This window comes from Dicentrarchus labrax, unplaced genomic scaffold, assembly GCF_905237075.1.
Source record: "Dicentrarchus labrax unplaced genomic scaffold, dlabrax2021, whole genome shotgun sequence".
In the NCBI taxonomy this organism is placed as follows: domain Eukaryota; kingdom Metazoa; phylum Chordata; class Actinopteri; family Moronidae; genus Dicentrarchus; species Dicentrarchus labrax.
This window is the reverse complement of record NW_026136721.1, coordinates 2,173,045-2,187,490: the sequence shown is the minus strand read 5'-3', so window position 1 is coordinate 2,187,490 and position 14,446 is coordinate 2,173,045. Positions and strand designations below refer to the sequence as shown.

The following is a 14,446-nucleotide window of genomic DNA, read 5'->3' as shown; positions in this document are numbered from 1 at the left end:
GCTGTAATCATTCCTACTGTTCATGCTGGCTACCTTTGTGGAGCAACTACACTGTAAGAAACGGATGTCAAAGGTCAGTGTGCAGTTGAGGTCAGAGTATTAGTTTTACATTTAGTTTAAATTCACGTTTTGTGTTTGTCCAGACAGAGATTCTTTACTCTTTGCTAAAGGAGTAGGGATTGCAGTAAACAATAACTCTTCAAATGTCCATATAGCAAGTATTGGATTAAGATATACTTATGGTAGGGTTGTTGAATGATGATGTGTCATTTTGCATGCTTTTTGTGATGTTTAAATATTTTCATTGTTTCAAAGCCTACAGCTGTGAAGAGTTAGGAGTAAATTACCATGTAAATTCCTCTTCATGTCCATTCTGATATAGTAAAACATGGCAACACTGTTTAACTAAATGCCATTGATGCAAGCTAGTCATTACATGGTTGCTACCATGCCATGTTAAAAAACCTGCAACAAAGCCTAATGATATTCAGTGAAAGATTAAATAATACAAAACAAATAAATTAAATCGCCTGTTTATGTGCTATCAATGTTTTTCTTTGGTGCACCTCACAGTAAGGGGAACTCAAAACAACAAGCTAGGTTTTTCTTCTGCCTAAAAACAATTGTATATCTATACATGTTTTCCAGATGGTCCAAAGCTTCCCTCTATGTCAGTGAGTCCCTCTGGTGAGATAGTGGAGGGCAGTTCAGTGAATCTGACCTGTAGCAGTGATGCTAACCCAGCAGCTAATTATACCTGGTACAAGGAGGATGAAGACTCACCAAAAGCATCAGGACAGATCTTCATCATCACTGACTTCAGACCTGAACACAGTGGGAATTATTACTGTGAAGCCCAGAACAGAAGAGGACGCCATAACTCCACTGTACATGAAATTGTTATGTCACGTAAGTCATGCTTATTAACCTAGACACTCATGTTTCTTTATGTCCTTGCTCTTGAACATGACTCCAAAATGATCCAACTTCCTCAATTGGTGCAGCAAATTGCTCTCAACTCAAAGAAAGCAATCCACTGTTTTACAGTATGATGGCTTGAGTCTTGAACATACTGAAGTCAACTGCTTCACAGCTGGCCATCTTAGTGCACCCTGGAAGTCAGAAACTGATGAAGTGTATCTGTAAAAAGTGGACGAGAGATACAATCTTGAGGTCACCATCGAGAACACTGTCCATCCCTGTGCTGGGCCTAGAGATTGTGTCTGTGATAATCACAATCTGAATAATTGAGAAGGCACAATCCTGGAAGACATCCGAGAGAGCATATGGAACCGGGTCTCATTCCCGTCATACAAGAACCAAATGGCATTTGGTAACAGCCCTGGTATCCCATATTACCAACCAAAGCACAACCCAAGGCACACAGTCTGTGGACAAGTAGAATGGATTGGCAAACTCCTAATATCATTTAAAGATGATTTAAAGCACAATTTGCATTGTATTGCTTCTCCTGAATGGTTTGTGGCTGGAAATATCTAAGCCAGCACCCTGGCAAAGGCTCTCTGTGATACCCCAATAATTCGAGCACAGATACACTCCCCAACTTCTATACTACACTGCAGTGACCTGTCAGCCAACACAGCCCAGCAATATTTAGTATAGTCTTAACCCCAGCACCTTGCCACTGTGGAGCTTCTACTCTTCTACTCGAGTGACGGGTAAGGCTTCCCATGAATGTTTCAGCTCTGCTTTTTCTGCATATGGTGTTTTGGTTGGTGTTCCTCAGAGTTTTCACCCTGCCCGACTGCATGCCCAATCAAGATGAACAGCCTAGAAAAGGGACTGTCTTTCCTGAGTTGTCTGATGGTTTGCCATAATTTTTTTGAGTCCTTCTCCATGGCCTCCCCAAACTCCTTCCTCAATGAAAAGTCATGAATTTAAATTCCGACCGATTCAGATTTCATTTTTCCAACTTTTACCTGGATGCAGAAAACATTCCTCAGGGAATGGGAGTTGAAAACCTTGCCAAGATGTAACCAGTGGACCCTCACTACACGTTTGGTTTAACAAGGTCTGTCCGGCATCTTTTCTCATCAGGTGATCACCACTTGGTTGGAATCATTTGACAGATATATGGTCAATGATTTGATAACTTGACAAATAATTTACCTTTAGACTAAAGTTCACAAAATCATCTGTTGTACAAGCATTAGGGACCACCAAAGTATTGGCACAAAGTCTGTTACACTGCCTTAAACACCTTGTTTTTGTGCTGTTTTGGGGATGTTCAAGAAAAACTACAAGCAAACTACAGTTTCATTCATTCATCATTAGAATTCTTCTGTTCTATGCTTTAACGTCCAATTATCAGTTTCTAATGGACCCAAACAACCTGCAGTTCCATAATTAATTGTGAGTGTTTCTGTTTGATTGCTTTTTCCCAGGTTCAATGAAATCAGTAGCTGCTGGGTCAATCACTGCAATTTTTCTGGCTATCATACTCCTCTGTGCCTTCCTACTTATTCGGTGAGCGCTTCACTTTCACTGGAATTATACTCAGTCGTGCATCTTAAATTCAGCTGTTTAATAACTTAATTTGGTGATTCATTTGCTTGTTCTTTTATTCTCCTATCTAGAAGAAAGAGGTCATTAAAACAAAGCACAGAGCCGAGAAAGAGACCAGACAACAGAGCACAGGTGAGGACAAAGAGTTCAGGTATTAGTCCACTCTCACCTGAAAACTCCCGCCTTGCCCTCAACCTTGAAGATGTTTTACTAAATGGTCATGTTACAAGCCAATAAAAATCATACATACCCACTTACCTATGTAGCAAAGTACTTGAACACTAACTGTGATGTTTACCCTTCAGTTAAACATGAATCCAGTGTACGACAACTGCTCAGCAGTAGCACAGACAAAACCAGCGGAGGAGGACGACGACATTTCCTATGCCAGCGTAAGCTTCTCTGACAACAAGGAAGATCCTCTCTACTCCAACATTCGGCCAGCCCAGGCCAACAGGCAGAAGCATGAAGAAGAAGAGGAGGACGAGGACAGTGTGGAGTACACTACTGTCAACTTTAATAACTCCAGTGCATCCCCACAGTGAGTTTATTAACATTTGTCTTTGCTACACAAAGTTTGAAATGGTCAATGTTTTAATTTCAACATGTCCTTAGTTAATATTGCGTTTCTTTATGAGTAATTCTACATTGTGTACTTTTTGTTATTCACAGATTAAAACATCGAGAGGCTGTGGAGGATTTATCTTCACTGTACAGTGCAATCACCAAAAACCCAAGACCATAAACACAACATGAATCAGTGGTCTGTTACTTTACAGTATTTAAGCAGGTGTCCACACTATCAACAGGTTATCACAAAAGTTTTCTTTTTCTTTTTTTATAAAGACTGCTCGGGGATTACTGTATATAATGCACACATAATGCATGTAAGCTACCAAACTCACACAGGAGGACAACTGCTGTGCAGACAAACTGATACAATTTTGGCTACATTCACCGTTAACAGTCAAAATGTCTACTTTAGGCCTAAATAACATATATAACATATATATACACTCTCATATTACTGATGTAACTGGTAACATGTATAAAACAGGTTATAATCTTGTATATAGATTTTTTGAGTTCTTGTTCCATGTTGACTATAAAGCATTGACAACACTGAGAACTGCTCCTGTCTCTCATTCCACACTGGCGGAATATGTTATTTTATTTTAGGCATTCTTTAAGTTTAATTCTGTTTCTATTTCTCAAATATTCTCAATATTCCTATTAGTAAGTTTGTGTTTTGTTTAAGTACCCATCTCACAACTTGAGACCAGTGTGTACAATTTAGTGGCATCCCTTTTCAAACACAAGGCAACTTCATAACAGTTATTATTATCAGGTATACACAAATGAAAACATACCTATTAATATTATATTCCATTTCGGCCAATAGATCCTCCTAAATGTTACACACTGGACCTTTAAATTGATTTTCTTGTTTACTGTGGTTTTGTGTTTTTTAAGCTTGTGAAATTTTGCACAGTGACTTGATTGTAATGATTTATGTTTAAATAACCTGATATTTTATTGAATAAAGATTTGTTAAGTTCAGTTCAGTATTCAGAAAAAAATCCTTTCTCCAGGCTTTTTTTTTTTGAATCTCAAAAAACTGTATGTAAAGTGATAGCATAGATTCTATCAGCCAGGGACGGACATTTACTCTTCCTGACCACACCTCAGCCGACCCATTCCTGTCAGGGTATGGCAGATTAGTTGTGAAGAAACTAGTCTTGTAATACCAGACGATTGGAGATCTCCCCACCTACCTCTCTAATTGTTTCCACCTAGTTTTAGCAAAAAAAAAAGTGCATCCAGACTGACTGCTGAGAAGAAACAGGTATGAAGGCTCAGAGAATGACAGGCTGCCACCCAGAAGCACAACTGTAAAGCAGGAGGGAGGGGTTAGATCTGATATGGATTAAGATTATGCATTTACGTGTACTTATCACTTTAATGTTGCATCTGTAAAAATCCTTCACATCCTTCAATCATCATTTTTATTTTTTCTATTAGCTACCTCCATTGTTCTATAATATTAATCTCAGCAAATCTCAATACATACATATTTTCTCAGGAGATCAGCCGAGCTGCCATCTGCAGTTGTTAAAGTCTCTGTTGGTCTGAGTGGCTGATTATTATCTGCCCAGAAAGTCAACTGTGACATCAGGTACCTAAAAGCAAATGTATTTCATTGTTTTGATGCAAAGATGTCCTTTCAGTTTTGTCATGGATGGGGTGCTGTGAGACGCACATGACACACAGCTGTTCATGCATATAAATAATGTAAAGAGGAAGGAAGTCAGGCCAGCGTTTATCAGCCATCTTATACAGCTGTGGTAAGACACATCTCTCTGGACCACATCCTTAAAAAGCACTGTGTCTACCATCTAAGATATTTTAACAGACATATGAGCGGGACAGCTATGAGTTTAACTGCAGCAGAAAGTGGGTTTGTTGTCCTCCTTCTCTCGGTGTCAGGTACTGTACATCTACATTTACATTTTAAGGTAGCATGATTTTTTTAGTTGAAGGACTTTTAGTGATTTCCGGTAATTGTTGCCGTAGTCATTGCTTCTTAAAAAATGTGGTGACTAATGTTCAAACCACTGGACTGGCTGCCATGCCAAGGGTGTAAAGCTGAAAAATTAAGGATGAATATTTTTAGGCAGTAATGTATGGTATGGGTACATGAATCATCGTGAATTCATGCATGTGTGTTTCACATTCTGTTGAATTCCAAGTGTCGTAATCATGATTAACTGAGCATGACTTCTTGATTATTTCATCATGTTTATGGCACTTCAAATAAAGTCAGTCCTTATTATTAAATATAACTGTTTATTGTTATAGTGATAGTTATTAAGTGTTATATAAAGTATTTTCTTTTTCTAATAAAATAATTGATAATTGAATTTGAGTCCAGTATGAACGTATATACTGTACTACTACTACTGTAGCCACTACTTCCATCGTCATATATGATGACGATGGAAGATCCATTACCATAAAGTGTTACCAATAATGCTTAAAAACAGTGGAGTGCTCCTTTTAGAAAGAAAATATCGATATAGAAGAAACAGAAAATCCAGCCAATGCCATCAAATCACTTCAGCCACTCTCTGAATAGCTGTGGTTATTTCTAATTTTCTTTAGATCTACTTGCTTGTATCAACATTTCATTAACATTTTACATTAAACCTTGTAAGCCCAGTTCATGTGAAGATGTGTCCACCTCAGTGTGCCAGTTCTGTTACATTAAAGAATTCATATTACGACCGAAAAGAGTTTTACATCCGTGTTCTGCAGTCTTCTGTAGTTTCACACTCCTGAACACAGACAGGAAACAAACCAAGCAGACTATTTTAACACACTGCACCCCTGTAGAATTGTAGAATTTAAAATAAAGTGTGTATGTAACTTCATCTATTGACTCCAGTAAATTTATTTTTTTAAGCTGATCCAGGTTACCTTTAGTTTACAATTTAAATCTGTGGCTCCTGATGTGCTCTCTGTTACAGTGGTACAGGGTCTGAATGACTGGGGAGTGACTTACACCTCTACTGGGATCTGTGCCTTAAAAGGATCAACAGTGGACATAAGCTGCACCTACAGATACCCATCCAGAATGACAGATCGTGATACTACAGTTGAGGAAACATTCTGGTTCATTCATTCGCAGGGTGAGGAACCTGTGGATCTGAGGACACGCTCAGAGTACTCAGGTCGTGTGCAGTATATCTGTGGTAACAACAACTGCACTCTGAGAATCATAGACCTGAGAGAGAGTGACTCAGCTGAGTACAAGTTCAGATTCATAACAAACCAACCAGGTGGAGAATATACTGGTTTACCTGGAGTCACTTTGTCTGTCACAGGTAATATTTTTGTTGGAAACTCTACCTTGAACCTTGGTGTGTCTTTGCACATGTGTATGCTAACAGTACATTCTGAAATTATATTATTGTTTCTTACTAATCCAGGCTTCCAGGTGCTGATAAACCGCTCAGAGCCTTGCAAAACTACAACCTGTACATGGTCAGACCTTAGATGTCACAGCAGTTGTCGCCTACCTGATCAAACTTCCTACATCTGGTACAAGAATGAACATAAAATTACCGACAAAACATCTTCAGACTACTATTTCTACTTTTATCCTGATGACAGTTTTTCCTGTGCTGTAGAAGGATATGAGAATTTCCCCTCTCCTCCAGTGTGTGAGTTTACTTACAGTCTTCCACTAACATAACTCTGTTTTGATGTTGTATGTTTTTAGTTAATGCTCTGTACCATCACTTCACCTATCTTTTACATGGGTGACCCAATCCACAGTAATACAACCAGTTGTGAATTACTGCAGTAAAGGCTATAGTTTTCAAGATGAAGATGATGATCAAAAATACAAATTTTTTTAGGTGGCCATGGTCAATCCTGCAACAGAGTAACTTACACTGACAGAAGCATATGTGCCTTCAAAAGCTCTTCAATAAACATTTCAATAAACAGTTACAAAGACGCTGGTGGATCAAAATTCTGGTTCAATCCTAAACGTAGTAGTCATTGGAAGTATTACTATCAGCCTGAGGACCTCAGTGAAGACTCCCAGTATGCAGGTCGTGTTCGGGTCTTTAAAACAGAGAGAGGACGCTCCACTCTGAGAATCACTGACCTGAGAGAGAGCGATTCAGCCCAGTATCACTTCAAATTCACAGCAGGACCCTTTGAATGGAGGAGAAGTTTACCTGGTACAACTCTGACTGTCACAGGTACTGATGAACACAAACTGATTATGTAGGTAATGTAGCAGAATGTAATTCAATGTTGAAATATATATATATATATTATATTTTATATACAGTCATCATGAGATTTGTGCTTTCTTATTGAAAATGAGGATTTTGATATACAGTATCCATGTTAGGGTAAAAGTAATTTTTTAAATCAAGAGAAAGAATTAAATTAAAGTAAATGCAGTTGTTTTATATTTTATGTGACATTCCTGCTCCTTGTTCACAGACCCAGATTTACAGGTGCAGGTGATCCGGTCTTCTACTGGTCCAAAGCTGATTTGTCACAGCAGCTGTCTGACTGATCGTGCATCCTTTGTTTGGTACAAGAATGAAAAGAAAATGCGGGAAGAAACATCCCCTTCTTATAAAGGATACGTTGGTCCTGCCGACAGATATTCCTGTTCTTATGAGAGTTTCCGCTCTTTACCAGTGTGTGAGTTTACTCCCCTATGCCACGAACAAAATGCCATGTGGTGGAAACAGCTGTAATCACTATTTTTACAGGAGCAATGGATCATGTGACTTCTTGTATATGATATGATATGTATTAGCTGCTGAAGAGACACATATTTCCATCAGAGCTAGCTAAATGGAAAGTGAATATCTGACTAACATTCCTAAAGTGGACAAAAAAACAACTCTAAACGAATGCTGACACAGCTTTGTGTCTGCAGGATGTGTAAATAGGCAACAGTGTGCAAGCGTGTTTACCATATGAACTTTATATGGTCTGTACAGATTGTTTCTGCTGCTGCCAAGTGGCAAAAAAATGAAGAAGCAAAAGAAAACCAAACAAGCGTTTTCAGTCAAAATCAGAGAAAAAGCTCAACATATTATATCACCCCAGTCTAACTAAACATCACAACAAAACATCTATTATCAACTTAACCTCTAGAAAGACTTTGTAGATGTTAGTAGTTTCCTGTTAACCTCACACGTAATAGGATCCCCACAACAAAGGGTTGGATGAAGTATAACATAAACCAGATTGTATGGTAATCAAATAATAACCATTCCTTTCAAAACAGCTCTGCAAAACTATTTGACATGACTTCCAACAAATGGCAGAACAGTTCAGCAGCCATTAAAGTTTATTAAGGGAGCTCATGAAAGCCTGGTTACCATGTTTCCCACGGCTGTTTACAATGTATAAACACAATTGCGCCAGTTATTTGTGACTGAAAGTTCGGCACGGTAAAAATTAAAGGCACAGTACCCTGTGGAGTGGTAAAGAGCAATGTTTTCTTTTAATCTTGCATATGTAAGGGGATGCAAATGCACACAGACACATTGTGCTATTGGTCATGCTCAAAGAAGCATAACAATGTGTCAACAAAGACACAAAAGAAGAAGTGGTTTTTTTTTTGATTGTCTGTGAGTAAAACACTGAATAAAACACGTACTGTATTAATGTATGTTCATATTATCTCCTCCAGATGCTCCGGTGGTCCCCTCAGTGTTGATGAGTCACCCTGGTGACATTTTCAAGAATAATTCAGTGACTCTGACCTGTAGCAGTGATGCTAACCCAGCAGTTAAATATACCTGGTACAAGAGGAACCAAACACTGCTCACTAAAGAACCACAGCTTGTCTTCAGGTCCATCCAGTCCTCTGACTCTGGAGAGTATTACTGTACAGCTGAGAACGAGCTGGGGAGGAGAACGTCTATATATGTCTTTGTTGATGTGAAGTGTGAGTAAAAACAAAAGCTTATTTAAAAGCATCAAATAGTTTAAATCTGTTGTTGCATCTGGGCCAGGTTACCCAGATTATGCCTGCTTTCTTCACATTCACAGTCTCTGGCAGTAGTTCACTGAGCTGGCAGTTTTAGTCACTAATGGCATTTATATGTACTGCGCTGTTCATTGGATTCCAACGTTCATATTCATCACAGGACATCCTCCAATGTTTCAGATGACGCAAAACACCGCAATTCATAAAAAAAAAAAAAAAAATTCAATGTTAATACATTTTTTACAGATGGCCCAAAGACCTCCTCTGTGTCAGTGAGTCCCTCTGGTGAGATAGTGGAGGGCAGTTCAGTGAGTCTGACCTGTAGCAGTGATGCTAACCCAGCAGCTACTTATACCTGGTACAAGGAGAGCAAAATACTTCATCGAGGACCAGAAGACATTTATTATTTCACCTCGATCAGCCCTGAGGACAGTGGGGAATATCACTGCAAGTCTGAAAATGAGTACAACCAGATCAACTCTTCATCGGTCTCTATAGATGTTCAGTGTAAGTATAGAAAACATTTGCAATTCATTTAGAAACTGGTCTTATTGGGGTGCCCTGGTAGCTCACCTGCTAGAGCCGGCACCCCATGTACCCAGGCTGAGTCCTTGCTGCATCAGCCATGGTTTCATTTGTGTGACATTCCCCCTCTCTCTCCAGCTTCTCTATTAATTACAGACAACATTTTTTATAATAATAATAATAATAATAATAATAATATATATAATATAAAGAAACTGCTCTGATACATGCTAACAGTATATCTGACCTTCCAAGATGGTGCTACGCCTTTGCCAAAAGTCAGGTCTACAAACAAATATTATTAGTTTATACTTATTTTTCACCAGATCCTCCGAGGGTTCCCTCTGTGTCAGTGAGTCCCTCTGGTGAGATAGTGGAGGGCAGTTCAGTGAATCTGACCTGTAGCAGTGATGCTAACCCAGCAGCTAATTATACCTGGTACAAGGAGGATGAAGACTCACCAAAAGCATCAGGACAGATCTTCACCATCACTGACTTCAGACCTGAACACAGTGGGAATTATTACTGTGAAGCCCAGAACAGAAGAGGACGCCATAACTCCACCTTACATCTGATTGTTGTTGCAGGTAAGTTATCATCAAGAGGTCATAAGATTTCGTGAATGGGCACAAAAATCTGACAGAAGTTTTTGTACACCTCTTTACTACAGATTTTATTTTGATCTGACCACTTACAGGTAGTGGCAGAAGTCCCTCACACTTGACCTTAACCAAAGTAAAACTGTCTCCAAAGCAGAAACACTGTTTTAATAAAACACACGCGTAACGTTTTCTGGTCTCATACGGGTGGGTGACAACTACCTCAATAAATGAGGTACACCAGCAAAGGCAGGTTTTTTCATGCAAGGCACAAGGGGATAACTGAATGATTTACTGAGTATGAAAATTTGGATGAGATACTATGGGAGATTTCGTATTAAACCCTAAATACTCAAAGTATTTCCCAATTATCCAGGTGCATGGAAATCTGCAGCTTTAGGCACAATCACTGCTGTTTTCCTGGTTATCACACTCCTCGCTGTCTTCCTTTGGATTAGGTGAGCATGTGTGTGTCAATGTGACTATGTTGAGTAATGCATCTAAAATGTTGTCATCTGTTCCCTGAACGTATGAGTTAATTCATTCAATTGCTCGTCCTCCTATCCAGACGAAATATGTCCTGCACCCAGCTGTCTCAGGGTGGAGAGAGACCCGACAACAGAGCACAGGTGTAGTATTCAAGTGCAAAGAAAACAGTGATATGGGTACATATGATGGTTGTGATTTGGTCATTATGAATAACTTAAAGGTGCAGATAACCGGAAACTAAGAATTGATAATGATAGATTTTCATCTATGGGGCGAGTGGGCAGTCACGCAGTCCGTCATGTTGAACCATGTTTCTACAGTAGCCCAGAATGTATAAACCAAACACTGACTCTAGACGAGGCCTTTTAACAAAGTCAGCTTGTTAAACTGATGCAGGACATGCAGGACTTCATGTAAACCAGGGCTCTAAAACTGCTGGCCCGGGGGGTCATCCCTCTCCCTCTGGTGCCCAAAACAATATCAAAAATATTATATATTATATTTATCTTATTTTATTTATTTTTAGTTTTACTTATATGTATATAGCTATAAATACATTTTCTATTTATTAGTTATAAGTTGAAGAGATCTGGTTTTAGGTTGTATTTGTTGTTGAGAGATGGTATAAAATGAAAGAAAGAAAATTAAATTAAATTAAAAGAAACAACTGTTTGCAATTTTTTTTTGTTAACTTTGATGTTACTGATGGAAATATTTTTAGAAATATTGTACTTTCTTGTAGTAACACTGAAGTGGCCCCAAGCTAATTTGAGTTTGTGGCCCTTGAGCTAAACACATGTATGGGAACACTTGAATTATACAGACCTCTGCTGGTGAAAGTAGGGATTGCATTTACACTTCAAACTTCAGGATCATAGCTGGGCTTATCAGTGTAGGATTAGTTTCACAACAAAGAACATCAAGAGCTGTGGCACTGAAGAGCAACCTCCCCTGATTCCACCCCAAACCCAAGCATGGTGAGCTACAGGGCAGCAGAAATTATGTAATGGGTTCTGTTTGTCCCGTCAGCCAAACATGAGTCCAGCTGCAGCACAGAGACAGTCAGAAGAACAGCAGGATGACCTGCACTACGCCAGCATCTGCTTCCCTCAGAACCAGGAAGATGCTCTCTACTCCAACATCAGATACGCTCAGCCCCACAGACGAACAGAGGATGAGGAGGGTGGGGTTATCTACAGTGCTATCAAAACTGACAATGCCAGCAGTGCCCCGGGGTGAGCAGCTCCTCTCATATGCAATACAAAATATACACATTGGGTTTAGAAACTGTCAGTGTTAATGTTTTACTTTGCCCTTCACAGAAGAAGACGCCAAGAAGATGTGGAGGATTCATGTGCACTGTACAGCACAGTCAACAAAAACACTGTGAGCACAACATGAATCTGTGGTTTGTTTGAACGTGGATTTGTCCGTGCACTTTCTTCAAGCAGGTAGAATTATTGTGCATTCCTCAGGACATGGCATTAAGGCAACCCACAAAAATAAAAACGTGGGTTATGTGAATACTTGTTTGTTAAGTTTGATGTTACTGATGAAAATATTTTTAGAAATATTGCGCTTTCTTGTAGTAACACTGAAGTGACCCTCCTATGAGATGAGAACACCAGCAGTGGCCCCAAACCAATTTGAGTTTGAGACCCGTGATCTAAACACATATATGGAACCACTTCAATTATACAGACCTCTGCTGGTGAAAGTAGGGATTGCACTTACACTTTAAACTTCAGGATCATAGATCATAGTTTTGGACATGGCATTAAGGCAACTGACTAAAATAAAAACACATGTTGGTTGTGTGAATATTTGTTTGTTTCATTATTGTCTTTTAAAGGGTTGATTGACCCAAATTACAAAAAAACGTAGCAGATAGTTTTGGTTTTATTTGTCCACGTCTGCATTGCCAAATACCATTAGGGTTTTTCCTTTGTTTTGGGGATTTGAGTGAACTGAGCCTTTAGGAAAAGTTTTCTCTTTCTGCTGTGACATCCAACCTGTCTGCTGTGCAACCAGCCTATTAGCATCAGTGCAGGTCAACATGAATGAAAGATGCTTTCTTTTCAAATGCAACGTAGCAAATGTCTGCTATTCTGTGGCCACTGAAGATTACTGTTGCTACTTAAGTTGCTTAAAGTTAAGCTTACTAATAATTGAAATGATTACAGCTTCAAAACAAATGAAGACTGAAATACAGCTTCTGGTTTTGCCAGTGGTAAGAGGCCATCATATAAACAAGATAAAATATATTTTTTAAATACTGAGCTTACTCTCTTTATTGAAAAAAAAAAACACAAATTAACATATTTATTAAATGATGCCTCAAATAATGTATTGATGTACTCCACTTTACTTGAATAGCTTATGGGTATTTAATGCTACTGCTACCCCACTACAATTCAGTATCTTTTAACCCATTTACAACATTTATTGACATAGCTAGATCAAAGTGCTCAAAATATAAATATGTAAATATATAAATATAATAGGATGCATTGTTCCTGATAAAAATACCCAATATTTTATAAAGCCGATGATTAAATATGTATCAGCATACAGTAATGTTTAGTGTTTTTACCTAACGCTGAAACCAAGAACATTCTTCCACCACTGCAAAAGATTTCTTTTTACAACTACCTGGTAAAGTTAGTCGAAGTTCAGTTTTCAGTTTATTTCTTTCATAAAGCACTTTAAAAGCAAACTCGCAAAGACAGACATATGTGTATACATATATGTGCATGTATGAAATATGACATATATGAAAATGAAGATAAAAATTGGATACTGACACAACTTAGGACCCAGGGAATCAGATATGAAAAAAAGGGCTGCACATTAATCAAAATATCCAAATCGCAGAACTGCAATTTATTGATAAAGGAGAAATGTGTGACAAAGCAGCATTATAATGTAGGATTGTAGTGCTGCAAAGATGCCCTGCTCTACGAATCTTAATCTCCAGATTTAAAAAAAAGTTTGATTCATACAGATCCTAAAAAGTGTCACATAATCATGATTTTAATATTTCTTTCCTGTGAAAATGAATTCATTGGAATTCATGGTCCTTACTGAATCATATCTCAATTGCAATATCTGTCAAATATATGAGTCTTTTTTTTTTACCATATCGCGCCACTCTACATAAAAATAAAAACAGAATTGAAAGCAAGAGAATAAAAGTGGGTCCTGAGCTGCTCCTTAGAAGAATAAACAGACTCATCTTATCTATTCCAGCATCGAGAAGCCGCTACAGAAAAAAAAAAAAAACCCTGTCCCTGACTTTCTTTTACCCTACAAACTGGGCACAGTGTCACAGTGGGAGGATCTGAGGGGTCTGGGGGTGCTGTGAGGGCTGAGAAGCTCTGAGATCCAGAAGCTAAAGACCCAGACCTTTTCTTAAGGGATGAGTGAAGACCAAACCAGAGCTAAATCTACTGAGAGGCCATACACGGCTGCAGGGTTGCATCATGTCCTCTGGATGTGTAAGTAAGCTATTATCTTCTAACATATTAGATATAATAAAGTGTTCAACAGTGATAGCGTGACATCATTCTGTCTTGTTAGCTAATTGTTAAATTACTCAGGAGCCAGACATGAGCTAACTTCTATTCTCTGACAGTCCAATATGGCCTGTGTAAAATGTACTGTTGGGGTTAGGGTAAACATAAAGTATGTGTTGTTATTTCTCTGGATAACTCAGGTAGCTAACAGGAACAAATTCTTCTGTAGTATTTGCAGAAAGTGAAAACATGGAGGGGTT

The 14,446-nt window shown here is 38.5% G+C and overlaps 3 protein-coding genes across 3 annotated transcripts in view; all 3 read left to right on the top strand.

Annotated features, from left to right (window-relative positions):
* Nucleotides 1-14,446, top strand: part of LOC127354506 (sialoadhesin-like) — a 140,136-nt gene that overhangs the window by 6,622 nt on the left and 119,068 nt on the right. Inside the window, exon 8 of the mRNA XM_051384443.1 lies at nucleotides 9,378-9,565. Within this exon, the coding sequence (XP_051240403.1) occupies nucleotides 9,378-9,565 (188 nt within the window). The remainder of the gene's footprint in view (nucleotides 1-9,377; nucleotides 9,566-14,446) is intronic.
* On the top strand, nucleotides 57-3,801 carry LOC127354511 (B-cell receptor CD22). The gene is made up of 6 exons (XM_051384450.1): nucleotides 57-73; nucleotides 649-909; nucleotides 2,406-2,487; nucleotides 2,598-2,658; nucleotides 2,832-3,067; nucleotides 3,199-3,801. Exons 2-6 carry the CDS (start codon nucleotides 669-671, stop codon nucleotides 3,269-3,271), a joined length of 693 nt encoding a protein of 230 aa, XP_051240410.1. The 5' UTR covers nucleotides 57-73; nucleotides 649-668; the 3' UTR covers nucleotides 3,272-3,801.
* LOC127354508 (B-cell receptor CD22-like) lies at nucleotides 4,857-12,492 on the top strand. Its single transcript, XM_051384445.1, has 8 exons — nucleotides 4,857-5,013; nucleotides 6,054-6,410; nucleotides 6,516-6,749; nucleotides 9,910-10,170; nucleotides 10,559-10,640; nucleotides 10,751-10,811; nucleotides 11,701-11,906; nucleotides 11,994-12,492. The coding sequence occupies exons 1-8, from the start codon at nucleotides 4,944-4,946 to the stop codon at nucleotides 12,070-12,072; spliced, it is 1,350 nt and encodes a 449-aa protein (XP_051240405.1). The 5' UTR covers nucleotides 4,857-4,943; the 3' UTR covers nucleotides 12,073-12,492.

Excerpts from the sequence above, each read along its gene's own strand:
- LOC127354508 (XM_051384445.1), top strand. The coding sequence starts at position 4,944 with ATGAGCGGGACAGCTATGAGTTTAACTGCAGCAGAAAGTGGGTTTGTT. Across the intron at positions 6,411-6,515 it reads AGTCACTTTGTCTGTCACAG|GCTTCCAGGTGCTGATAAAC; the intron begins GTAATATTTTTG and ends TTACTAATCCAG. Across the intron at positions 6,750-9,909 it reads TTTCCCCTCTCCTCCAGTGT|ATCCTCCGAGGGTTCCCTCT; the intron begins GTGAGTTTACTT and ends ATTTTTCACCAG.
- LOC127354511 (XM_051384450.1), top strand. The coding sequence starts at position 669 with ATGTCAGTGAGTCCCTCTGGTGAGATAGTGGAGGGCAGTTCAGTGAAT. Across the intron at positions 2,488-2,597 it reads TGTGCCTTCCTACTTATTCG|AAGAAAGAGGTCATTAAAAC; the intron begins GTGAGCGCTTCA and ends TCTCCTATCTAG. Across the intron at positions 3,068-3,198 it reads AACTCCAGTGCATCCCCACA|ATTAAAACATCGAGAGGCTG; the intron begins GTGAGTTTATTA and ends TGTTATTCACAG.